This window comes from Argentina silus, assembly GCF_951799395.1.
Source record: "Argentina silus genome assembly, chromosome: 8".
Taxonomy (NCBI): Eukaryota; Metazoa; Chordata; class Actinopteri; order Argentiniformes; family Argentinidae; genus Argentina; species Argentina silus.
Window position 1 is genome coordinate 13,709,086 of NC_139662.1, and position 26,875 is coordinate 13,735,960.

The window sequence follows — 26,875 nt, forward strand, 5'->3', positions numbered from 1 at the left end:
AAACACTCGTTTATCACCGACCTCTGCCTCCACCGGCCTCCACTAATGTCTCGGTATGTGTGTGAAAAGGAGGTGGTTCAAAGCACCACACAAACAACCTACAAGGTTGACCTGAAGACCTGGGACTTCCTGTGCTAATGCCTAGGCTTGAGCTCAGCAGGCTAACACAGTCTTTAGACTGGGGTTTGACCCCGGCTGGTCACATGTATCTGACTCAGGTACCTGTCCTCTCCAGGTGCTGCTATCCGCCACTGTGACGTAGAGAGAGGCTGGCTGGAGCCTGACCTGTACAACTGTACCTCTCCTCCCTTCGTAGAGCTCAACGCTGCGGTGAGGCTGATACTCTACTCATACTGTGTTAATACTCTACTAATACTCTACTAGTACTTTATTAATACTCTACTAATAATTTACTAATACTCTACTAATGCTCTACTACTGTACTACTGTAATACTCTACTAATCCTCTACTAATACTTCATTACTGTAATCCTCTACTAATCCTCTACTAATACTTTATTACTGTAATACTCTGTGTCTGTGCCTGTGTGTGTGTGTGTGTGTGTGTGTGTGTGTGTGTACAGCTGGAGTCCGTGGAGCGTAACGAGACAGAGCTCAGCACCATCATCGAGAAGAAGCTGGCCCACCAGCTCCGCGACGTCACGGAGGCCACACCCCGTCTCTACGGCAACGACCTCCAGATCGCCGAGCGTCTCCTGTCCCGCCTCCTGACCTTCGAGGGCCTGCAGACAGGCTTCGGTCTGACCGCCACTCAGGACGCCCACTTCAACGAGGTATGGGGTTGCCATGGCAACAACGGTGGTAGTAGTAGTAGTCGTTGTAGAACACCCGGTGTGTGTGTGTGCGTGTGTGCGTGTGTGTGTGTGTGTGTGTGTGTGTAGAATGAGGGAACCACAGTCCCTAGGAGACTGTGAGATAGTCTAGCGATTCTGTGAAGTGCTTCTCATCTCGCCTTTGATCTCGTCTGTTGTGATGTGACTCCTCTCTCTCTAACTGTTGAACTGCAATCATGTCAGTGGCAATTCCTTCTCTCTTCTCTTCCCTTCTCTTCTCTTCTCTTCTCTTTCACTCTCTCCTTCTCTCGCTTAAATTCCCTCTCCTCTTCCCTGCCTTCTCTTTCTGTCACTCTTTTATCCACCCCCTCTGCTGCCTATATCATCTTGCTTTTTCTCTCATTTCCATATTTTCATTCCCTCTCTCTACCTCTCCCCTCCCGCTTTCTTTTTCTCTTCCTCTTTTATCCTCCTCTCTCTGCTGCCTGTCTCAATGTCTCCTCTCCCTCCCTCCATCCCTCCCTCCCTCCTTCCTCTCCAGAACCTGATCCGGGGCTGCAGTGCATTGTTGGGTCCGGGTAGCGCCGGCCTGTGGAGGGCCCAGACCCAGACCCAGGCCCAGGCCACGGGAGGGGCCGGGGGGCTGGCTGACCTGCTGGAGCAGTACGCACAAACCCTGGCCCAGAACATGAAGCTCACCTACCTCAACCCTGTGGCCCTGGTCGCACCCAACATCGGTGAGTCACCTCCCCCCAGGCAACAGGACAGGGTGAGGTGGAGCAGGGTGGGGTGGGGTGGGGTGGGGCAAGACAGGAGTGGAGAGGAGAGGAGAGGAGAGGAGAGGAGAGGGCAGGACAGGACAGGACAGGAGAGGAGAGGAGAGGAGAGGAGAGGGCAGGACAGGAGTGGAGAGGAGAGGAGAGGAGAGGAGAGGAGAGGACAGAGGTGGAGAGGAGAGGAGAGGAGAGGAGAGGAGAGGAGAGAGAGGGGCTAGAGCTTTCTCTATGGCCCTTTAAGTTACACTGCGCTTTACAGTGCAATGTGTTTTGCCTGACCCAGATTAAAAGCAAGTCCTGAACTTAATCCCTACTTTCAGTGGAGACTTCATTGAAGATGTTTCAACTGCCAAACTGCCAATTGTGCCAGACAGTTGGGGTCAGAAATCCGTGTGTAATTGGTCTCTCTAGGAGAATGATTCAGCAGCAGTAGTAGTCATTTTCTCCCTGCTCTTTACCCCCTCCGCTGCCGTGCTCCGAGCTGGAGCGTGTGCTGGTTCTGAGTGGGTTCTCCCACCCTGTGGAGTGGTCATTTATTCCTCCTGTATCTGCTGTGTCAAGGACTCATTCTACACTGTTCCTCATTCTGTTCCCTGCGTTACAATGAGCCTGTCCTCCAATGTCTACTGGCCTCTCCTAATTTCTTGTCTATTTGCTGTGTCAAGTACTCATTCTACACAGCTCATGTCTAGTGGAGTTACTGGAGTGTATTGTATGGGGTGATTTTTTTTCTCAAGTATTAGTGTGTGTGTGTGTGTGTGTGTGTGTGTGTGTGTGTGTGTGTGTGTGTGTGTTGTAGTGATGAATCTGGACCGTGTGGAGAACCACACACACGTGCGGAGGCGGTTCCCTCGCTACCACAGTACTCTGTTCCGAGGCCAAGCTCTCTGGGACCCTCACACACACGTGGTGCTGCCCCCTACGGCCCTGGTGCCCCAACGACAACACTCATGTAAGAAGAACGCACACACACACACACACACACACACACACACACACACACACACACACACACACACACACACACATAGATACTGTACACACACAGACACACTTGCTCACTAACATCCTCTTCCAGTGGCAGCTCCACAGAACATAGGTCCCGCCCCTGTCAGTATCTTGGCCAATCAGACCGGAGAGTATGCCTCTGCCAGGCGTACTGTTTCGCTGTCGGAGCCGCCCTTCACCATCGTCATCATGCTGATCTATAGAAGTCTGGGAGCAGCCCTCCCTCCCAAGTACCACGCTGACCGCCGGGGCGTCAGGTAAGATGTGTGTGTGTGTGTGTGTGTGTGTGTGTGTGTGTGTGTGTGTGTGTGTGTGTGTGTGCATCCAGTGCAGGGGAGACTGGTGGAGGTAGAAATCAGAGCTATGCAATGTTTAGTACCCTTTCTAATTTTACGTCAACCACCCCCTCTCTCCCTCCCCCCCCCCCACCCCATCCAGACTCCCCAGACACCCTGTAATGAACTCCCCAGTGGTCAGTGTGTCCGTCTACAACAACCAGACCTTCGTGGGGGGGCCACTCGACTCCCCCCTGCTTCTGGAGTTCCGTCTCCTGGAGACAGCCAATCGCAGCAAGCCCCTGTGTGTCCAATGGAACCATAGCAGCCCGTGAGCGGACCACTTAGACTCATGAAAAATAAAAAAAGATGTTTTCCCAAAGGAGCTTAATTTGGGATGTCAGTTACATTCACATTAAAAACGGCCATAAATCCATTGCATGCATCACATTCAAACATGAACTTCAAAGCTCCCTCTGCAAAAGAGATCAGTGGGACTTGCCTCGTTAGAGAGATCAAAGAGTGATACTTGAAGAAGATTTGAATGTGACTAATGCTGTTATCTCTCTCTTTCATCTCTTTCTCCCTCTCCCTCTCCCTCTCACTCCCTCTCTCTCTCCCTCTACCCCCCCCCCCCCCCCCCCAACCCTAACCCTAACCCTAACCCCCCCAGGTTTGAGGCGGGGGGCTGCTGGACAGTGAGGGACTGTATGGTGGTCTACAGAAACACCTCTCACGTGCGTTGTCAGTGTCAGAGGCTGGGCACCTTCGGTGTTCTGATGGACAGTTCCCAGAGAGAGGTGAGATGGATTCTCCTCACCTTTACCTTCACCTTTACCTGCCACAGCTCCAATTACCTCACCTCACCTTAACTTTACCTGCCACAGCTTCAATTCAACACACACATTTACAGTAACAAGAATGGTACCCTTAAAACACTGACCTCTCTCTCTCTCTCTCTCACACTCTTTTTCTCTCTCTTTTGCTCTTTTTTTTGCCCGTTGAGCAGCAGCTGGAGGGGGACTTGGAGACCCTGGCCCTGGTCACCTACTCGTCCCTGTCTGTGTCCATGCTGGCCCTGCTGATGACAGTCCTGGTGCTCTCCTGCCTCCGGGGGCTGAAGTCCAACACCCGCAGCATCCACTCCAACACCTCCGCCGCCATGCTCCTCTCCGAGCTCGTCTTCCTGCTCGGCATCAACCACACGGAACAGCAGGTCAGTGTGTGTGAGGGGGGCAGGGGGGTGTGTGTGTGAGGGGGGGGGGGGTCTGTGTGTGCGTGTGTGTGTGTGCATGTGCGTGTGTGTGTGTGTGTGCACGTGTAGGATTGTAGAATGTCTGTCTGTTCATGCGTGCCCCTGTGTGTGTGTGTGTGTGTGTGTGTGTGCACGGTGCTCAGTGCTCATCGGAATTCTGTGCGTGTACAGTAGGCGTGTGCAGCAAGTGTGTGTCAATACACTATAGATTTATTTTCCACGAAAGCTTGAATCCATGAGATTCTTAGCCAGTAGAGCTACCATGAAGACTCCCTTCCATGTCTGCCATGCTTGGGAGCGTTGTTCTGTCTGAGTGGGTGGACAAATTGGATGTCTGGCTGTATTGTTGCCAAGGCTGTTTCTATTTTGATTCTCTGCTGGAGGCTTGATTGGAGCTTTGCACTGTGGTTCTCACATACACAGCCCCGGAGAGTGACAGAGATGGAACAGATTGCTATCTCTCTACATAGCCTCTCTCTCTCTCTTTCACTCTTTCACTCTTTTGCTGAATGGTCTGTCCCATCTCTCTCACTCTCTCTCTCTTCCTCTCTCTCCTCTCTCTTTCTCTCTCTTTCTATCAAAAATAGAATAAGCCCTTCTCACTAGCCACCACTGTAGATCTGAGAAGAATGGATAAATAGAAGTTATGGGATCCTATATCCTGATTCGTCTTCCTCTCATCTCTCTCTCTGTTCCTGTATTCTGATCGGTCTTCCTCCTATCTCTCTCTCTGTTCCTGTATTCTGATCGGTCTTCCTCCTATCTCTCTCTCTCTCCGTTCTTGTATTCTGATTCTGGTCTGTTTCCTCCTCAGTTCCTGTGTACGGTGGTGGCCATCTTGCTCCACTACTTCTTCATGGCGACGTTCGCCTGGCTGTTCGTAGAGGGGCTCCACGTCTACCGCATGCAGACAGAGGCACGCAACATCAACTACGGCGCCATGAGGTTCTACTACGCCATAGGCTGGGGCGTGCCCGCCATCATCACAGGTATGGAACACACACACACACACACACACACACACACACACACACACACACACACACTGTTAATGCTTTCCTCACTTCTCCACCACCCTCTCTCTCCTCAGGTTTGGCGGTGGGTCTGGACCCAGAGGGTTATGGGAACCCAGACTTCTGCTGGATCTCCATCTACGACAAACTCATCTGGAGCTTCGCTGGACCCATCGCCATCGTCATCCTGGTACTGTCACACACACACACACACACACACACACACACACACACACACACACACCCTGATGGCAGAGCAGTTCTCTCAGTAGTTCTACTCCTTGATCCATCCATTTCTATCTCTTCATTTGAAACTCCTGTTACACTGTAGCTCACTAGGTTGGTTTTCTCTGGATGGTTCCCCTGCCTCCTTGTCTCTCTGCAGACACATACACAGAGGCACAGGCGCACGCATGCATACACACACACACACACACACACACACAGACACACACTCCTTGTCTCTCAGCAGATGTGCAGTGTGTTATTTCTGCCTCGGTCTCTGTCAGTCTATATTATAGTTTCTTCAGTTCTAATCTGACAGCTGTCTCCTTGTCTCGTCTGTCTTTAGACGTGTTTCATGTGTATATATATACATGTGTGTGTGTGTGTGTGTCTCTCACAGTCTGCCTCACACTACACTACACGTATTCACTTTTTTTTTGCTTTTAATAACGATTTGGCGATGAAAGATAGTGACAAGTGAAAGTATCATTTTGTAAATATCAGTTTCATGTTGATGCCACAGCGCCCCCCCTATATTCTGTGGGGAGAAATCAGCTGTCTTAATATCACTACCTGTGTTTATCTCACATGACGTGTTAGCGTCTCCCGCAGCTCTCGTCTTAGTTCTGACACCTGCCTCTCTTTCCCCTCCCTTCCTAGAAACCCTCACATTATCATATCTGAGCCCTGACAACCGTCTGCCCGTCTCTGTAGAGCAGAGATGTGTTGCACATGAATATCAGTGTCTCTCTCTATGAGTCAATGTTGCCTCTGGTATGTGAGAGAGAGAGGGTGGTGGTGGGGGGGGGGGGGGGTAGAGAGAGAGAGAGGGAGAAGGGGAGGGAGGGAGACAGAGAGAGAGACAATGATCGAGAGAAGGAGAGAGAGAGAGAGAGAGGGTGGGAGAGAGAGACAGAGATCGAGAGAAGGAGAGAGAGAGATAGAGAGAGAGAGAAAGAGAGGGAGAGAGAGAGATAGACTGTGTTTGTCTAGAGAGGTTGTATCTGTGTATGTGTAGTTCTATTCTAAGCCTGTCTGGGCTCTGACCTCTTTGTCCTATCCACCTGTATCCTCATAAATATGGATATGTCTATCAGTCATGGTTGGTTGGCCTCTGTATGCACCTGGGTCTGAGAGAGAGAGAGAGAGAGAGAGAGAGAGAGAGAGAGAGAGAGAGAGAGAGTGACTGCGTTTGTCTCTCGAGGGCTGTATCTCTCTCTCTCTCTGTATGTACCAGGGGAGGCTGGTGGAGGTAGAAATCAGAGGACGGGCTCATTGTAATGCATGGAACGGAATGAGGAATGGTGTCAAACACGTGTGATGAGGTGACAAGGAGTCCGTCCTCCAATTTCAACCTCCACTAGCCTCCCTTAGTATGTATGTATATCTCTCCATCAATCATGGTTTGCCTCTGTATGCATATCTGCCTGTGTGTGTGTGAGAGAGAGAGAGAGAGAGAGACAGACAGAGAGAGGGAGGGAGGGAGAGAGAGAGAGAGAGAGAGTATATCTAGAGAGCTGTGTCTGTGTAACTCCATCTCTGTTCTCAGCCAGTCTCAGTGACCTCTGACCACTGACCTGTGTGTCCTTGTTGCAGATCAACGGAGGGATGTTCCTCATCGTGGCCCGCATGTCCTGCAACCCCTCCCAGAAAGAGACCAAGAAACTTCCTGTCATGTGAGTGTCTGTCTGAGAGAGACTCACATCGATGGATGACAGCTGAGTTCCACTCATGAGGAACAGATGTGCATCCAGTATACAGTACAGAACAGTACAGTACACACAAGGGAATTAACCCACTAAGGTTGACCCTGTTCTCTCTCTCTTCCTCCTCTCTGTTATTTTCTCTCCCCCCCCTCCCCTCTCTCTCTCTCTCTCCAGTGCCACTATACGTAGTGCCTTCCTCCTGCTCCTCCTGGCCACTTGTACATGGTTTTTTGGTCTGATGGCTGTCAACAACAGCATCCTGGCCTTCCACTATATCTTCGTGGTACTATGCTTACTGCAGGTACTAAATCACTGTAGTGTGTGTGTGTGTGTGTGTGTGTGTGCGTGCATGTGTGTGTGCGTGCATGCGCGTGTGTGTGTCTATGTCTATTTGTGTGTCTATGTGTGTGTGTGTGTGTGTGTGTGTGTGTACAGTACTAACCCTCCCCTCTCCCCAGGGTGTGGCTGTGTTCCTGGTCTTCACGGTGCTGAACATGGAGGTCCAGGAGGCTTGGAAGGCTTGTTTGGGCAAGAAGAGCCCCAATGAAGACCCTCCCCGAGCCCCCCAGATACCTGTGAGTACAGTATCTTGAATTCTAGATATTTTTTGTAAAAAATTGGTTCACAATTTGATACTTTTTTACGCTGAAAAACGTATCAAATTGTAAAAAAAAAAAAAAGAACACATCTGTCAAGCACTGTACTCTCAAACTTTTGAGCTGGGCTAGATTTAGTGTGCCCAGTCAAATGTAAGAAGTGGAATGGTCCCAAGTATGAAACACCCAAGCGAAATCAGGCTAACTTTGAAAATGTTCCAATATCTGACACACATATTCAAGCCAGATCTGCACTCAGCTCCATCTTACTCTACACAACCCCCCCCCCATAACATCTCACACCCCCCACCCCCGATCGACATCCTCCACATCAGTCCTGTCCTCCCATCCCCGTAACCCCCTTAGGCTGCTTTACATGACCCAGATTCCTCCATGCACTCTGCAGTGCCTGGCGCCCTCGCCTAGTGCCTAGCTTAGTGCCCTCGTCTAGCATCCTAGCCTAGCCCACTTCCTGGCACCCTAACCTAGCGCCCTAGCCTAGCCCACGTCCTTCATATTGACTCTAGAAGTTAATGTCTAGAAGTTTTAGTCACTGAAGTTTCGACCAATTGCATTATTATAATGTGTGTGATGCGTTAACATCTCATTCTATGGATCTGTGTTTGAGTGTGTGCTGCTGGTGAATGTACCTGACCGTGTGTGTGTGTGTGTGTCTGCGTGTGTGTGTGTGTCTGCATCGTGGGTTTATCCAGGGTCAGAACCCCTACACCAACGCATCCTTGCTGGAACAGAGTGGCCTGCACCGTATCACCCTGGGAACCTCCACCATCTCTTCTGTCAGCAGCGCTAGGTAGGTACTGTGTGTGTGTGTGTGTGTGTGTGTGTGTGTGTCCGTGTGTGTGCATGTGTGTGTGTGTCTATGTGTGTGTCTGTCCGTGTGTGTGTGTGTGTGTGTCAGTCCGTCCATCCGTGTGTGTGTCAAACTTGGCCTCGGTTTACCCAATACAAAGATCGCTAAATAGCCATTGGCTCTCCCTGGCATCAATCAATCATCTCTTACAGCACTTCCCCAAAGTGCACCACACGTCTCTTGATGTGATAGGCTCAAATCAAAGAATGACAAATGACTCAGGTAGTTCCCTCCCACCCAAGGCCAGTTTTCGGTGGTTGTTATTCCAGGCTGAGATGCCCAATAGCCTGGAGGGAAAGGTTAGTGTGTGGACCCCTCTCTGCTGGAGCCTCCTGCATCTCTTCTGTCAGTGGGGCTGGGTTACTAGGCCACCGGTCACGCTGTATATGGAGCAGCACTCAGGGAGGACAAAGAGGGAGCAGCTAGGGAGTGGACATGGAGACTGATACTGGTTGTGTGAACTGGAACATTGATGTATGTTGGCGCGGGAAGTGTATCTCTGTAGGATGAGGCTTAGAGTATATGGTGCATGGCTAATTTGGTAGTCGGGGGGGAGCAGGGTGGGGGTGAGTGGGTGGGGGGGGGGGTGTGCATGTGTCTGTGCGTGTCTGTCCGTGTGTGTGCATGTGTCTGTATGTGTTTGTCCGTTTGGTGTGTGTGTGTTTGTGTGTGTGTCTGTGTGTCCGTGTCCGTGTATTTGTGTGTGTGTGTCCCTGTGTGTGTGTGTGTGTGTGTGTGTGTGTGTGTCCGTGTGTGTCCGTGTGTGTGTGTTTGTGTTTGTGTGTGTGTGTGTGTGTCTATGTGTGTGTGTGTGTAATGTAAGTGCCATGATTCACACCTCCTCTTCTCCAACAGAGAGAACCTGCTGGCCCGTCAAACTCTGGAACACAATCTGGGTCATACTGGCGCCACAGACCTCGACGTGGCTATGTTCCACAGAGACGGAGGTACACACACACACACATACACATACACATACACACACACACACACGCACGCACGCATGCACACACACACACACACACACACACACACACACACACACACACACACACACACACACACCTCTCCTGTGTCTCAAATTAATTCAGATTGATTCAAGACATGCAAAGCAAATTATAACAACAAGGAAATTAAAATAACCTCCCCCCCTCTCTCTCTCTCCCTCTCCCCACCCCTCTCTCTCTGTCTCCCCCTCTCTCTGTCCCCCCCCCTCCCTTATCTCCCCCCACACCTCCCTCCCTCCCTCCCCCCCCAGGTGAGGACTCAGACTCAGATTCGGACCTCTCCCTGGAGGAGGAGCGTAGTCTCTCCATCCCCTCCTCCGAGAGCGAGGACAACGTCCGTCTCCGCGGGCGCATCCAGCGGAGATTCAAACGCACGAATCACAGCGAGCGGCTACTCACAGAAGCTGCCCACAATGGCACCAAAGGTATACAGACACACACACCTCTGAAAATGTCAAACTCACATTCATAAATCAATGACATTTATAATATATGACTTATAGTACTCTTAAATGCCATACATGCAGAAACACACAGTGAAAATGTCAGATGCATACATCCATAAATCAATAACATTTTTCATGCATGATCTAAGTATGTGTCATCTAGGGATAACCTGATTTAAAAGTGTTTCATTTTTATTTATTTTTTATTTTAAATGGACCAATAGCACATATTGTATTAGATTATTAACCAATGGTATTTGTCCCTGTGTGTGTGTGTGTGTGTGTGTGTGTGTGTGTGTGTCAGACCTGGATGGCAATGACATGCTCTCCTATTGGCCAGCGCTAGAGGAGTGTGAGGTCCACTCGCTGCAGAAGTGGGGCTCAGAGCGCCGCCTAGGGGCTGACCACAGCAAGGACGCCGCCAATAACAACCAGACGGACACAGCTCTGACCAGTGGAGACGAGAACAGCCTCACACAGCCCAACCACCACCGCAAGGGTGAGACACACACACACACACACACACACACACAGCCCAACCACCACCGCAAGGGTGAGACACACACACACACACACACACACACACACAGCCCAACCACCACCGCAAGGGTGAGACACACACACACACACACACACACACACACACACACACACACACACACACACACACACACACACACACACACACAGCCCAACCACCACCGCAAGGGTGAGACACACACACACACACACACACACACACACACACACACAGCCCAACCACCACCGCAAGGGTGAGACACACACACACACACACACACACACAGCCCAACCACCACCGCAAGGGTGAGACACACACACACACACACACACACACACACACACACACACACACACACACACACACACACACACACAGCCCAACCACCACCGCAAGGGTGACACACACACACACACACACACACACAGCCCAACCACCACCGCAAGGGTGAGACAGACACACACACACACACACACACACACACACACACACACACAGCCCAACCACCACCGCAAGGGTGAGACACACACACACACACACACACACACACACACACACACACAGCCCAACCACCACCGCAAGGGTGACACACACACACACACACACACACACACACACACAGCCCAACCACCACCGCAAGGGTGAGACACACACACACACACACACACACACACACACACACACACAGCCCAACCACCACCGCAAGGGTGACACACACACACACACACACACACACACACACACACACAGCCCAACCACCACCGCAAGGGTGAGACACACACACACACACACACACACACACACACAGCAAGCATGCAGACACAGACACAGACACACACACACACAGCCTAACCGCCACCACAAGGATCAGACACTCGCCCCAGGCTATGCTGAAGTATACTGAATATTTGGAGGCATTGTCTGGTTCTCACACACACAGCCCATCGCACGGGTCAGACACACACATACATAGTCATCTCGCCCCCAGCCTCTGCTGAAGTATACCTAATATTAAGAGGCACTGTCTGGTTTTCTCTCTCACTCACACACACACACACACACACACACACACACACACACACACACACACACACACACACACACACACACACACACACACACATATATATACAGACACAGGAACAAGAACATTTACAGCCAAAGGACCACTGTGAGGATGACACACACACTTGTCTCGGTTGCCTTAGGCCTTCGTAGTGAACTGTAGCCACTGAATTAGACTCTTCACTGTCTAGACCAGTGTTTCTCAACCTTTTTTCAGTCGCGGCACCCTTTGCATGAATAAAAAATCTCAAGGCACCCCAATATATATATATATTATTTTTTTAAATGTTGATTATCATTAGAATACACACACTGTCTCTGACGAACAACAAATGCATGACGCATGTAGCCTACTACTCTTACACGCACGCATACACACACACACACACACACACACACACACACACACACACACACACACACACACACACACACACACACACACACACACACACAGGGGGGCGTAAATGTGACTTACTCTCAGTGAGAGATTTGGGCCTGGGAGGATGCACACAACCGCTCTATTCTCGCAGGAATGGATGACAGACACACACGTAGCTCCTGGTCCACAGCTCTCAGGCGCTCTCTGTACTTATTCTTGATGCAGGTTAAGCTCGAAAAGCTCAGTTCACACAAATATGTCGTGGAAAAGGGTAACAGTATGTCAACGGCACTACTTGACACTATCGGGTATTCCTTTTCCAATGATATCCAAAATGTATCCAATGTCATATCTTGAAATTTCATCCTTAATGTACGATCTTCTTTCATCTCTGCCAGTTGCTCCTGTGCCTGCATTGGCAGGTCGGCTGCGCTCTCCAAAGCGCACGAATTCCAAGGGTCACGAACCCAGTCAAAACCAGCAAAGGTCTCAGCTGGAAAATACTTATTAAATCTCTCGTCAAGGGTTTGCAGATGCTGAGAGATAAGGCCAGAAAGTTTTTTGCTGTTTGGATGTGCACTGTACAGGGGAAACATCTAAACTCTCCCCTGTTTCACACAAGAGCGCCAGAGAGTGAGTTTAGACTTGAAGCCACGCAATTTGTCTGATGAGCTTAGTAGATTTTCCTCTTTACCTTGCATTTCAGAATTAAGTTCATTGAGGTGCTTAAATATATCGGCCAGGTATGTGAGTTTCGCGCACCATTGCGCATCTGCAATGAACTCTTTATATGCAGAATTCTCTCCCGCTAGAAACACTCTGACTTCTTCTCTTAACTCGTACAGTCGGTCCAAGCACTTTCCGCGTGAGAGCCAGCGGACATCCGTGTGCAGCAACAAGCTCTGATGCTCGGCTCCCATTTCCTCGCATAGAATGGAAAAAAGACGGGACTTTAACGGTCGCGCCTTTATGAAATTAACTATATCCACTGCCCTGTCCAGTACATCTGAAAGATATTTTGGTAAAGTCTTGGCAACCAGTGCCTCCCTGTGAAGGAAACAATGCGTTGTGCGAACATTTTGGTTTTGCGCTCTGATCCTGCTGATGAAACCTTTGACATTGCCAGTCATCGCAGCAGCGCCATCGGTGCAGACACTGATACAATTTTTCCAACTTAGACCTCCCTGTTCAAGGTACTCTGATGTGACACGGTATATTTCCTCTCCCGTTGTTTTGTGCGGCAAACACTTGCAAAATAAAAAATTCTCACGAATTTTTCCTCCATCAATAAATCTCACAAATCCCAAAAGTTGTGCGTGGCCACTCACGTCTGTTGATTCATCAACTTGCAGAGAGAATTTCCCACACAGCCTTATTTTCTCTAAGACCACGTCTTCTATGTCTGCCGACATGTCATTTATATACGCCTTCCAATGGTAGAGTTCTAAAGTGGTACCTTTGCGATCTCTTTAGCTGCTTGTGGGCCTATCATTTTGTTTACAATAGCCGTGCAGGCTGGCATTATTACTGATTCGGCAATGGTGTGAGGCTTTTTAGCCTTAGCTATTATTTCGGCTACCAGGTAGCTAGCCTCCAGCATTGTTTGAGACTTTCGCACACTTGAACATCACCTGCTCCTGTCGGCTGTGTTCGCTTTTCAAACGAACAAAGTATTCAGAGTGTGGAGCTTTTCTTTTCAAAAACTTGTCCATGCTGCTGGCTAATTAACCGCTGCACAACGCTATGACAACTCATCCGATATCGCGCGCTGTAAATAAAAGTATTTGCCTACGTCATGCAGCCTACTTTCCAAACACTGATTGCAGCGTCGGTAGTCCACTAGAAAATTAATCCGAACTATTTTCTCTGATGTGTGCCTCGATTTACTTAACTGTATGATACAGCTAAAAGAAAGATTCCAAAATGATGCATTCATTTATTTCAATTTCACTATATTAGCCTAGTGTCAGCCACGTTTCTGCGGCACCCCTAAGGATGCCAGACGGCACCCCTGTTGAGAAACACTGGTCTAGACTACACCAACAAGAAAAACACATTTAACATAATTTCTATCTCTGTCTCATCCTCTGCCTCTGTTCTCTGCCAGGCATATTGAAGAACCGTATGGGCTGCCCCCCGGCCCTCCAGGGTCTGTCCACCATGGGCCGAGTCCCCAGTGAGATGTCCTGGTACCGGACCTCCACATTGGGCCACAGGGGCGTCCCCGCGGCCTCCTACGGACGCATGTACTCTGGGACAGGCTCCCTCTCCCAGCCCGCCTCCCGCTATTCCTCCAGGGAGCAGCTGGACTCTCTGGCCCGGCGCCAGCTCTCCAGAGACCCCTTGGGTCGCCAGGCCGGAGGGGGGTCCCAGAACCGACTGGACCGCCAGGGCTCCCGGGACAACCTGGACCTGCTGCCACGTCGCCGCGAGCTGGGCCTGGACCGGGCGTCCAGGGAGAACCTGAGCAGCTCCAGGGACAGACTGGACTCAGTCGGACCCCCCCATAGCACCCACGCCTCCCGTGAGGACCTGACCGGGGTTGGGGGGGTCGGGATGAGCCTGGGGATGGCCCTGGAGGCCCACCTTGGGGGGTCGCGGTCCCAGCTCAACAGCCTGACCCGGCGCCAGGCCTCCAGGGAACACCTCGGGGGGGCGCTGATGAGCAGCCGCTCCCGAGAGCAACTGGAGACCAACGGGGGCGCGGGGGGGGGGAATGGAAACGGGGGAGGGGGGGGCCAGTCACAGCCCTGCAGGGAGTGGCTCCGCACCCTGCCCCCCCGCCAGCCCTCGCACCCCGACCAGCCCCCGCCGTCCTCCCCGCCCCCCCCCATCAGCGAGGAGCCACAGGAGCCCCCCGTCCCGTCCCGCCGCGGCAGGCTGGACTCCGCCCCCTCGTGTAGGTACCCCGCCCCTGGCGCCCCTGGCGCCCCGCCCAGCCGCCACCCCTCCAGCGAGCACCTGGACATCCTCTCCTCCATCCTGGCCTCCTTCAGCTCCTCCGTCCTCACCCCTCCCCCCACCGTGCAGGGCCCCTCCCCCTCCCCGCCGCACTCCACCACCTCCCACAGCGTCTCTGAGGTCTCCCCCGACTCTGAGTAAGTCCCGCCCTCCTCACCTCTATCTACCAGTAACCACCGCTGACCACCGCCGCTGACCTCCCTCCCTCCCTCCCTCCCTCCACACCCCTGCTGTTAAATGTGATGATTGTGATTGTAAACATGGCAGTAGTGTACTCGTGTGTGTGCATGAGATGTATCAGCATGGATAACACAGTGATTCATATTGTGTTGTGTGAACTTCTAGTCACTGATTTCTCTCTCTTTCTCTCTCTCTCTCTCTCTCTCTCTCTCTCTCTCTCTCTCTTTCCCCCCCTCTCCCTCGTCTCTTCTACAGAGTCAACAGAAGTGAAGGACAGTCTTGATGACACCCTCCCTATCCCACAATGCATTATGTCTGTATTGGGGAGGCACCATAAGGACAGCGGAGGGGGGGGGGGGGGCGGGGGCAAGGTCAAAGGTCAAAGTTGAAGGAGCACCCTGGACTGAAGCACTCTGGGATACTGGAGGACTAAGGTGTTGTGGAGGAAAGGCAGAGACAGTGAGACGGAGACGCTGGGTTGAGTTGTGCCGTTGTTGAGTGTTTCTCTCACAAACACCCAGTTTGGTCAGGGGGTGTAGGAGTCAGACAGAACTTGAACTTTAACCTCTCAGATGTCACCATGAACACAAAGGTCGGAATCGATCCCCTTAGAAAAGAAGAAGAAAAAGACAAACCTGTACATAACATTTTTATACATTTTGTATCTTTTTCATCGGAGATGAAGAAAAACGAAATCTCTTGTGACGTTTTTGAAGATTGTGTCCGTGTGAGGTCATGTGAGAGAGGTGTGAATGGAAACTGTTGCTAAGGGAGACATTCCCCTAAATCAATCCCAAACTCTCACGACCGCGTTCTTCCTGAACTTTTCCTCAAACCCACCATGTACGTGTATAGAACTAGGAACAAGAGATCAGTGAGTTATGATTGGATGAGATTACCAGACATGATAGGAGGATAGGAGAGATATTGTCGGGGGGGAGGGGGGGGGGAGATTGTTTGTAAATAGGAAGGAATTATAGAAAGAACAAGGGATTTGATAAGAACAAATGATTGTGAAGAGAGAGAGGGATAGATAGCAGGACAGCTGACGTTCTATGAGAGAGTGGGTAGCTTGGTTATCTCCACATTCTTCAACCGGTCGTTATATTGTTGTGATAGAAGTGTTCTGCTAGTTTACGACCCACGGCATTTGAATGTTGATCATCTATTCTATTCTACAGCCTCGGATATCAAAAACAATACATATCAGTTGATAAAAATCACAAGACACAATGGACTGTATCTGGGAAGACGGTTGCACATATCCTTGTCAGTTTTAAGAGGTATGAGAGGAAAAGGAATCCCTAGCTCTGATTAATCACAGTATTTTCGAAACGTTTAATCTGGATCAGAATGACGATAAGACTATACAACTGGATCGCCAAAAAAGAATCCGGATCATTCTGATCTAGATTGAACGTTTTAAACGCCCTCCGATTGGCTGGGTGGAAATTTCCCCAACTAACTTACACCCAATCATCACAGACCTACAGTACAGGAATGCCTACAGGGGGAGAGGCTAGGGGCTAGGAGCTAGGGGCTAGAGGTGGATTTGGAGCACAGCAGAGAACAGAGGCCGCTTCAGGATAGCTCTGAACGCTCTGTAGTGGCTCTGAGAATAGACTCCGGGAGGATGAGAGGGTGTGTATATCAGGAAAGGGAAGGTGTGTGAATGAGTGAAGCTGATAAAGTAGCGGTTGTGTTATTCTAACACCTGAAAGAGCAGAGACAGCGCTAGGCTAACGTCAACAGGACTGAACAACAGAGGGGAACAGGAAACTGGGTCAGAACTGAACTAGAGCTATGTGGAACGATGACAGGTGGATGACAAGGGAAGGATATTACTCTTCTTCATCAGAGGGAAGAGAAGGGACGGATAGACGAACGGACGGATGAAAACACAGATTGTAGAAACAAACAATGGTGTGCCAGTCTCTTTGGATTGGAGTGACCTTCTGTTGTGTCCTTTCATGTCCTTGGGTTGTGATCAGTGAATATAATTGTGACAGTATTATTGCCAAAAATCTCCACAGGACCCCCCCCCCTCCTCCCTCCCCTCCCTCTCCACCTTATCTATCCTTTCCAAGACCTATTTGTTGACATGGTCCAATTCTTTTGCTACTGGTCAAGTTGTTGTTTTTTTATTGACATTATTTATTCATTGCAGTACCTTTATCTTGTACAGACATAAGATTTATTTTATTTATTGGATATTGATTGTTTTCTTTATCAATTCAATCATTGTGTGAGAGGGTGTCATTTAAAGGAAAGTGTGTATGCGGTTCTCTGTTCAAACGTTGTTTTTCTACATGTGTTTCCTATGGCTTGACTCTCTCACTGTGACTAACGCATAATGAGGGTAAGAGAAAACTGGAGGAGAGAGTGAGGAAAAGAAAGAGAAGAAAGAGTTTGAAGTATGGTGATGGAGGGAGAAAGAGAGAGAGAGAGATGATGGGGGACTGTCTTTGTCAGTTTGTGTGTTTACTATGGGATGTTTGCCGTCCCACTGGCTTAGGGGTGGGGGGTGGGGGGATTGAAAAACAGCTGCTCCTCTGTTACCGTGGAAACCACACAAGAGAAATGTTGGACATTAAAAAAAAATAACTATTCCTACAAGATGTGGTGTTGTTGTTATTGCTGTTTTTCTGTGATTCATATTTAATGTGATGGACACTTCCATATGACAACAACACGGAGAGAGAAGAGGAGGACACAGCATTGAGAGTTTGATGAGAAGTCTCTCTCTAAGGCGTTCTCATTTGTTTACCAGGTATCTCCCACATTCACAGATGACTGTCCGCCCACTGTAAACCCACCACTGACAACCTCCCTTAGATCCTGAAACACCAACACAAAGATGCCACCTCGTTATTCAGCCTCACAAAACACCTCAACCATAATCCGAAACCCAAACCGAAAATACAGTATAAAAACAATGACATTCCCCGCACGAAAACAAACTAAAAAAAAATCAGTTCAACTACCCTCCTCTTCATCAGCATCATCATCCTCACTGCTGGAGAAGGAGGAAGACTATATCTGTTCTTCCACCTGGTAGTACAGCTTCTTCATCCTGTAGCCCTTGGCCTTGTCTGAGTTGTACAGATGGAATGAGAGAGATGCATCAGAATAACACCCAGATACAAGCGACTGCTAATGTTATTACAGATTGTCAACAATGCTGGTCATAGATGAAGCCATCTTAATGAAATGTGAGATGGTGTGTGTGTGTCAGGGGAGGCAGTTGGAGGTAGAAATCGGAGGACAGGCTCATTGTAATGCATCTATCTATTCCACACCATGCATTACAATGAGCCGTCCTCAGATTTCTACCTCCACTAGCCTCCCCTAGTGGTGTGTGTGTGTGGTGCTAGTGGGGTGTATTGATAATGACTCTTCTCTACATGGAATTTGGTCTGATTAATTGCTGGGGCCTACAGGGTGTTGGATTGTTGAAGTGAGATTAATTTAGATTGTTCAATTAAGCTGAATGGCTGCAGCTTTATAGGCCACTATAGCCCCATCTGTGACGAGGATTACATTCATATTTACATTTGGATTTTGTACACACAAGATCCAATTATAAATATTAATATCCAAATGTAAATATGAGTATAATCCTCGTCACAGAAGGCTGCTGCACACGTCAGGCAGCTATCAGATCCCGAATCGTTGCGCTCATCTGTCGATGACGGCCAGTTTTAGCAGGTTAACAGGTAGGCTAAGGCTATAGCTGCATGACTGTGTTGTAAAGTTAGCAATGAACCCAATAATTCGCGGTCTTCTTGTAGACCAAATTACAGTTATTTAAAAATGATTTCTTATTATTCACATGTAACTAAACAGAAAAAGATCCACCCTTGCTCGGCACTCACCACACATGTCGTATACGCAACCAAACAACAAACCTGCGTCATTTGCGCAGATGGGACTTTTTCAGCCAATGGGCGTCAGGCTTACTTCGGGATTCAGTGTAACCATTGTTGATTGGACGAAGCACATACTCTCTGACAGCAGAGAAACACGTGTGAGAGATCCTCTGAACCAGTGAATATGTGTGTGACAGTGGCATAACGCAAAAGTAAGCACTTGCTATGATCTGAAATAAAAGGATTGTTTTAACTCCATGACATGTAAGTAAACGAAGAATGCATGACTTCTCTAACGCAGTAGCGCAGACATCACAACATGAAAGCTAGCGACATCAAAGCTAACACCAGTGACTAGCATTAGCTACTTCGTACAGTACCTGTATGTAGTAGTCGGCCCATAAATGAGTGTGTTTTGTACAAATGTACAACTGTGTGTGTGTGTGTGTGTGTGTGTGTGTGTGTGTGTGTGTGTGTGTGTGTGTGTGTGTGTGTGTGTGTGTGTGTCAGGCTATCAAGCTGTGTTGAGGAGATGTCCACTGCAGGGAGGAGTGGGTCAGTGTTAGAGACAGCAGCACTCGTAGCACCTGTCACTGCTCTGGAGTTCCTGAGGGAAGAGTACCTGCTGACTGGTAAAGATTAATCATTTATTAGTCTAATAATAAAGTTGTGCCCAGTTATCTAAAACCTTGAACATACTTTGATCCTTTTATTCCATCATGGCTTCTCAGGAAACGTCCTACTTGTTATTTTTAGCAAACTGATTTATTATGAATGTATTCACAATTTGATTCAGTTTTTCTGTCCATGTCCACCCAGGTGAGGGTCCGGTCCTGACCGTGTACAGCCTTCGAGCCAGACCCAAAGCCTGCGCCTCACTGAGCGTGCTCCAACACTACCGTATCCACGGAATCCGCCCCAAACCACTGACAGAAGACAGACCGACCCCTGACCTTGAGGGCAGACAGAGCCATGACTCAGAGAATGAGCTGGTGGTGTTTGGAGGGAAGGCTGTCCGCCTGGTGAAGCTGCATGCTGGGGCCCATAAGAGCCTGGAGGTGATGGGCCCTCTCATGGAGTTGCGCGACTGGGTCCTGGATGTCCGCTGGCTCTCTGGAGATGGACGCCCACTCCTCGGCGTCGCTCTAGCCCACAACACTGCACTATTGCTGGACGCTGTGGAGGGGAAGGCCCTGGCTCTCTGCTCCTGCCTGGAGGGGTGTCTACTCTACTCTGCCCTGCTCCTGGGACAGAATTGGGGGGACTGTGTCCTGGTGGGGGGGACCGTCTTCAACCAGCTGGTTCTCTGGAGGCCAGGGAGAGCCGAGCCGGACGGGAAGGCCCAGGTGGAGAGACGTCTGCTGGGCCACAGCGGGGTCATCTTCAGCCTCTGTTACCTCCAGGAGAGCGGCTGGCTGGCCTCTGCCTCGGACGACCGCAGTGTGAGGGTCTGGGGGGTAGGGGGCACCTTGGGGGCGGCTGGAGGGGGGTGTGGGGACCCTAACCCCACGTGTCAGAGGGTGTTGTACGGCCACCAGGCCAGGGTGTTCTCGGTGCATCTCTCCCCAGGGAGGGTGTACAGCGCTGGGGAGGACGGGGCCTGTCTGCTCTGGGACTGGGGGTCCAGGGGGAGGGTGGCTCGGACACTGAAAGGCCACCGAGCTGGGGGGGTCAGGGCCCTGGCGGTCAGCGAGGGAGGGGAGACACAGCAGGGCAGGTGGGTGGCCACTGGGGGGGCGGACGGGGGGATCAGGCTGTGGAGGGTGGCGGTGGGGGGTGATGAGGAGCAGGAGGGGGAGGGGGACACTGAGGGGGGACAGGGGGAGGCAGAGAGCATGGTGGATCTGAGCTTCCAGGGTCAGGGGGTGCCCAAGGTGGTGTGTGTGGTGGGGGACGGACACTGGAGCCAGGGTATGGTGGTGGTGAACACAGACCGGGGGGGGGTCTACCTCTACCAGGGGGGGCAGTGGGGGCTCATATGGGAGGGGGGCCCTGAGTTCCAGTCCTACTGTGTGATGGAGGTGCTGGATGTCCGAGGGCAGGGGTCTTCATCCAGGGAGGGGCTATGTGCGGTGGGCAGCCTGAGTGGAGGGGTGCAGGTCTTCCCTCTGTCCCACCCTGGCGCGGGGGTCCTGCTCAGGGCAGGAGCAGGGAAGGTCCACAGTGTGCTGTGGGTGGGCGTGGGGGGTCAGAGGGGGTATCTGCTGGCGTCAGGGGCAGAGGGGCTGGTCCATCGTTGGCTGGTGGAGGTAGAGCTGAGGGAGACAGGCGTGGCTCTCAGAGTAGTGCCCCTCTCTCCTTTCCTCCTGCCCCCCTGTGCCAAGCGCTGGTTAACTGCTGTGGTGTACCTGGACCGGCCACAGGGGGCACTGTGGGTGTGTGGTGACAGGAGAGGGTCACTGCTGATGTTTAAAGAGAGGGGACACCGGAGGGAAAAAGAGAGGGGAGAAGAAGAGAAGCATAGAGATGAGCCGGAAGTAGAAGTGCATAATGGCAATACTGAAAGCAATGACAGAGAGGAAGAGGGGGATGAGATGGATGGAGAGGGGGATGAGGATAAAAGAGGAGTAAAAGAGGAGGAAGAAGCCAACCCAGGCTCAGCCTTCCAGCCTGTGAGCTGTGTGTTTGGGGTGCATGGTAAGCAGGGTGTGACGTGTGTGTGTGAGCACCGGGGGCTTCTCTACAGCGCTGGGAGGGATGGGTGTGTGAGGGTCCTCAGGGTCCAACCGCAGGGCCTGGAGGTTCTGAGGGTCCAACGGGCCTGCAAGGGGATGGAGTGGCTGGAGAGGGTTCTGGTTCTGGAACCCGAGGACTCGGAACACCAGCAGCATTCAGAAGAGGACCAGAAGATTCTAGAACCAGGGAGGACAGAGAGAGAGGCCCGGTTTGTCATCGTGGGGTTCCACTCGGTCCACTTTGTGGTCTGGGACCCAGTGAGACAGGAGAGGCTGTTGTCTGTGCCCTGTGGTGGGGGCCACCGGTCCTGGAGCTACCGCCCCCCCCAGGGAGCCCTCTCCGTTGGCCTCGGGGCCCTGGTGTTCATCAAGCAGGGCCAGGTCATGGCCTCCAAGCCCCTGGAGGACGCACACAGCAAGGCAGGCAGCCGCGGCCTGAGAGAGGGCCTCCACGGCAGGGGGGTTGGCTGTGTGTGCCGCCTGGGGGTGGTGGAGGGGGTTCGGGAGGGGGGGGGGAGGCGCTGGGAGGTCCTGGTGACCGGGGGAGAGGACACCAGCTTGACCGTGCTGGGGGTTCAACCACAGACGGGCACAGTCAGAGTGCTGTCTGTCATCACCGACCACATCTCGAGTGTGAGGACGCTGGCAGCGGTCAAGCCGTCGGATGGAACCACAGACGGGCAGACGGCCACACGGCCCCTCTCTGCCCTGCTCGTCTCCGCAGGGGGGCGGGCCCAGATGCAGTGTTACCGGCTGCTGATTGGATGCGATGGACAGCTGGGTCTGCCTTCCTGTCAGGTGATACAGGTGGCCAGCCACCGATTGGACGAGCAGTGGGAGACAAAGAGAAACCGGCAGAAGATGGTGAAAATGGACCCAGAGACCAGGTCAGAGTCAGAACTCAGAACCTGTAGTTGAATATAGCCTATACAGTAGGCAGTGTGCATGATCAGTATGTGCTCTTCCGTGGTTAAGCCACTCTGATTATTTTAATCACTTAAAGCAGAATTTTACCCTGTAATCCACTTGATTGGTTGTTTTCATTATTCAATAGTAAACACATTCACAAAAACATCATGGTTTAAAACGATCTCTGAGTCAAGATGTCTTACACGAAAATGGATTTCGAGTAAACTTCTCCTTTAACATACATAGATAGACTATTCTTTACTAAAGCTGTTTATGTTCACAGGTACATGTCCATCACAGTGGTGGATGATGGGACAGAGTCTGTCCTCCTTGCTTTGGCTTGCAGTGATGGAGCTGTGAGGTGAGTCTGTGTGTATTTACATATGTTAACCAGAAGTGGTCATTTACTGTACATGTCCTCTTTCCTAACCTCCATCCTTCTCTACCTCCCTCCATCTCTTTTTCTCTCTCTCTCTCTCTCTCTCTCTCTCTCTCTCTCTCTCTCTCAGGATGTTCTCAGTCAGTGAGGTGAAGGGCAGGTTTGAGCTGTTGTGGGAATGTTTCTACCATCAGAGATGTGTGCTCAGTGTCGCCACCTGCTGTCTGGAGGATGGAACAGGCAAGAGGTGAGAGACTGGGAGCTGAGACACATGCAGTGACTGTTTTGGGCACTACTTTATTGTGGAACGTCGCCTTTTTATGGTCTACAGATGCTCAATCTTCAACTGCAACTCTGTTGGCTGTAACTATATAGTTTAAGGTTTAAGTTTATTACATTTGTTGATAGGTCGTTGATTGTTTGTTGAGCATTTAACAGGTGACTTTCCAAATATCTAACCCTAACCCATGTGCCATCTACTCTCTCTCTCTCTCTCTCTCTCCCCCCCTCTCACCCCCTTCTCCCCCTCTCTCTTCCCCCCCTTCTCTCTCATTCTCCCCCCCCTCTCTCTCTTTCTCTCTTTCTCTCTCTCTCTCTCTTTCTCTCTCTCTCTCTCTCTCTCTCCCCCCCCTTCCCACTCTTTCCCTCCCTCCCTCCCTCCCTCCCTCCATCAGGTGTGTGTTGCTGTTCAGTGCAGCCACAGATGGTAAGATAGCCGTCTGGGACATGAGCCCATTGACCGACCCAGAGAACCAACACCCTACTGGGGGTCCAGCAGCACCGTCTAGCCCCTGTCTCTCCTTCCCTGCCCACCAGAGTGGAGTCAACAGCCTGGCCGTGCGAGGGCAGAACCCAGGGACGGTAGGGAGGAGTTAATATCCGCTGCTCCGCTCACTGTTTGCTGCTCTCAAACAAGATGTTTGTTTTAAATGATGAAGCTTAGTGATACAATGAAAGGTGTATCACCAAGCTTCGAAAGCTATCAATCAGTCAGACTTTATTTATGTAGCACATTTCATACACAAAGGCGATACAATGTGCTTTAACAGCAAAGGTCAATAAAAAAACAAAGGCAGGTTTAAAAACAATAGAAGATTGTGTTTGGCAGCAGCATCACCTACGTGTCTTTGGTACCATCAAATATGTGTTTGATACCATTCCTCATTCCATTCCATGTATTGCACTGAGCCCGTCCTCCAATTTCTACCTCCACCAGCCTCCCCTGGGCTTCATCTATCGTTTTCCCTTGTGTTGTCCCTGGCTGCTGTGATAAACTGAATGTGTGACACTCTTCTTTCATTGCAGAGTGGAGGGGAGGGGCCAGAGGAGGGACCAGGGAAGGGGCCAGCCAATGGTGGATCTATAACCCTCGCCAGTGGAGGGGATGACGGACAGCTGTCAGTGGCTGTCATCAGGGTGCAGTACCATCAGGGGGAGGTAGAGGGCAGCAGAGCGCCTCTACGGCTGCAACTCCACTCCCAGTGCTGCGTCCCTCTAGCCCACGCTGCCCCCCTCACCGCCCTGACCCTGCTGGGGCCGGCCCTGCTGGTGTCAGCCTCCCCTGACCAGAGGGTGTGTCTGTGGAGGCTGAGCAGTACTGGCCTTCACCAGCAGGGGGTGCTCTACTCACATGTGGCTGACGCAGCAGGGCTAGAGGGGTGGGAGGGACAGGGGGGTGAGGAGGGGGAGAAGGGGTGGGTGGTACTGTGTGGACAAGGCTTACAGCTACTGAAGGTGAGGGATGATGGAGGGAGTGAAATGGAGAGAACCAGAAAGGAGGAGCGCGGGAGAGAGGAGCGTGTCCAAGTGTCTTTTCACCATCAGTGTTGGGAAGACAGGACATGAACTGTGTTTGTTCACTGGACTCAGCATTCAGGAATGGATTTTTAGAGAATGTTTTTTTTTTTATAAAAAGCCTCTATTACACCTGAATGACCCAAACTACCCACACAATCTCTTCAATTTTATATTGTACATTTTAATTTTGAAATAAACGTTTATTTAAACTGAGAGGTCTCAATCTTGCTAATTAAATACAGACACTGTATACAGCTTTTTATGGCAGGGAAGGGAGAGTGGTACTCAATTTACGGATGAAATGGACTGTGTGTGTGTGTGTGTGCGGGCGTGCGTGCGTGCGTGCGTGCGTTTTACAATAGTGTGTGTGTGCATGTGTGAGTCCCTGCATGTGCATGTGTGCGTCCCTCTGTGTGTGTATGTGTGTGTGTGGGTAGATGGAGATGCAAATTGTGCTATGTGGAGTAGAAGTCTAGATGGGGGTCAGTGGGCAGCTTTACGGGGGGCCGCACCAACCCACCGACTCCAGCAGGTGAACATCAATATTTCAGTCACGTCTCACATTGCCTTTTGTCAAGCATCCAACTGAGTGCCAACCTTTCTGATGAGAGAGAGGAGAAGAGTGTGTGTGTGTGTGTGTGTATGTGTGTGTGTGTGTGTGTGTGTGTGTGAGAGAAAGACAGAGAGAGAGTGTATGTATGAGAGGGAGGGGGAGAATGAGAGGCATAAAGAGAATGAGATGAAGGGGATGGCTTAGAGAGAAAGGTAGAGAGAGAGAGAAAGGGAAGAAAGAATGAGAAATGGTGTTCGGAGCAACACAGGTGAATGAATAAGTAAACTTGTGGGACGAGAGTGAGAGGGGGAGAGGGGAGGAGGAGGAGGAAAGGTAGAATGATAGATAACGAGGAAGAGAGAGGATGAACAAGGGAGGTTATACCTTCTCACAAGCCACTAGAGACACGATTTGGATACCTGGATTTTTCCACTACATATCTTTCTTTACTATAACATAGAATTGAAGTGAAGTGAGGACAGGGCAGGTAGGGGAGAGAGATGCAGAGAGAGAGAGATGCAGAGAGAGAGAGAGAGAGAGATGCAGAGAGAGAGAGAGAGAGAGAGAGGGGACTCATGGAAGAGCTGTCCATATACAGAGGATGTCCAGCCTGGTGATAGAGTAAACAGATTCAATATACAGGAACTCTAATTTCTGTAAACACAGTTGGAAAGGCCCCTGCCTATTGAGTGTGTATGTATGTGTGTGTGTGTGTGTGTGTGTGTGTGTGTGTGTGTGTGTGTGTGTGTGTGTGTGCGCGTGTGCGCGGTGGGGGGGGGTGGTTGTAGTGGTGTGTGAGGGATGCCTTGGAGTAGTAGGACCCAGGAGGACGAGGCTGAGCTGAGCCAGCGAGCCCCCAGAGGGAAGAAGAGGAAAGACCCCTTGAGAGGAGACCTTGCAGCACCTCACAAAGGTACACACACACACACACACACACACACACACACACAAACAAAAAACAAACATATCACATAAATAACTCATCCATGCTCTCCAGAGAGGCCCGTGCACACACACACACACCTCTCTCTCTCTCTCTCTCTCTCTCTCTCTCTCCCTCCCTCCCCCTGATACAGACAGACAGGCCTATAGAACACTACAGCTCATCCAGCACTAACATATGAGTCAACCTGAACCCACACAACAACATTCAATTACCTCAGAACACCATCCATCAGCATAGCAGATATGATTGACTCAACCACATAAGATTACGTAACACAACCACACACTCATCACAAGCACTCCACACAACTACATATTACCAGCAGCACTCCATGACCATCATCACCTTACTCCCTTCAGCCTACACACCCGACACACCTGACACACACACAGTCTGATGCAGGGCTGTCAGGGGAGGCTGGTGGAGGTAGAAATCAGAGGACGGGCTCATTGTAACGCATGGAATGGAATGAGGGATGGTATCAAAGACGTGTGTTTGATACCATTCCTCATTGCCTTCCATGCATTACAATGAGCCCCATCCTCCGATTTCTACCTCCACCAGCCTCCCCTGATAGTAGTGCTCAACACACAGTATTTCTATACCTATAGTAGATTTCTTCACAAGATGACATCCATTACTTGATCGCTCAAACCTACACACCTGA

General features: G+C 50.8%; 2 protein-coding genes across 2 annotated transcripts in view; both read left to right on the forward strand.

The window, feature by feature from the left end:
* The window catches only part of celsr3 (cadherin, EGF LAG seven-pass G-type receptor 3), a gene marked incomplete at its 3' end in the record, with an annotated part of 46,736 nt that extends 31,373 nt beyond the window's left edge, over window positions 1–15,363 (forward strand). Inside the window, exons 19-37 of the mRNA XM_083676056.1 lie at window positions 236–330; window positions 585–794; window positions 1,336–1,531; window positions 2,370–2,522; window positions 2,649–2,835; window positions 3,017–3,184; window positions 3,527–3,653; window positions 3,863–4,069; window positions 4,923–5,097; window positions 5,199–5,311; window positions 6,943–7,022; window positions 7,227–7,353; window positions 7,511–7,627; window positions 8,362–8,459; window positions 9,375–9,466; window positions 9,778–9,951; window positions 10,277–10,471; window positions 14,047–15,037; window positions 15,336–15,363. Of these exons, the coding sequence (XP_083532182.1) occupies window positions 236–330; window positions 585–794; window positions 1,336–1,531; window positions 2,370–2,522; window positions 2,649–2,835; window positions 3,017–3,184; window positions 3,527–3,653; window positions 3,863–4,069; window positions 4,923–5,097; window positions 5,199–5,311; window positions 6,943–7,022; window positions 7,227–7,353; window positions 7,511–7,627; window positions 8,362–8,459; window positions 9,375–9,466; window positions 9,778–9,951; window positions 10,277–10,471; window positions 14,047–15,037; window positions 15,336–15,363 (3,533 nt within the window). The remainder of the gene's footprint in view (window positions 1–235; window positions 331–584; window positions 795–1,335; window positions 1,532–2,369; window positions 2,523–2,648; window positions 2,836–3,016; window positions 3,185–3,526; window positions 3,654–3,862; window positions 4,070–4,922; window positions 5,098–5,198; window positions 5,312–6,942; window positions 7,023–7,226; window positions 7,354–7,510; window positions 7,628–8,361; window positions 8,460–9,374; window positions 9,467–9,777; window positions 9,952–10,276; window positions 10,472–14,046; window positions 15,038–15,335) is intronic.
* A 3,735-nt stretch (window positions 15,364–19,098) lies between these two features.
* On the forward strand, window positions 19,099–24,922 carry wdr6 (WD repeat domain 6). Its single transcript, XM_083674580.1, has 7 exons — window positions 19,099–19,213; window positions 19,460–19,581; window positions 19,769–22,511; window positions 22,817–22,894; window positions 23,043–23,159; window positions 23,587–23,749; window positions 24,230–24,922. Coding segments are annotated over exons 1-7 (3,753 nt in total). The 5' UTR covers window positions 19,099–19,211; the 3' UTR covers window positions 24,758–24,922.
* Window positions 24,923–26,875: the final 1,953 nt, after the last annotated feature.

Bases quoted from the DNA above. Each gene is read 5' to 3' on its own strand.
- wdr6 (XM_083674580.1), top strand. The intron at 23,160-23,586 runs GTGAGAGACTGG...TCCCTCCATCAG, and splicing joins GAGGATGGAACAGGCAAGAG to GTGTGTGTTGCTGTTCAGTG. The intron at 23,750-24,229 runs GTGCGAGGGCAG...AGTGGAGGGGAG, and splicing joins GTGGAGTCAACAGCCTGGCC to GGGCCAGAGGAGGGACCAGG.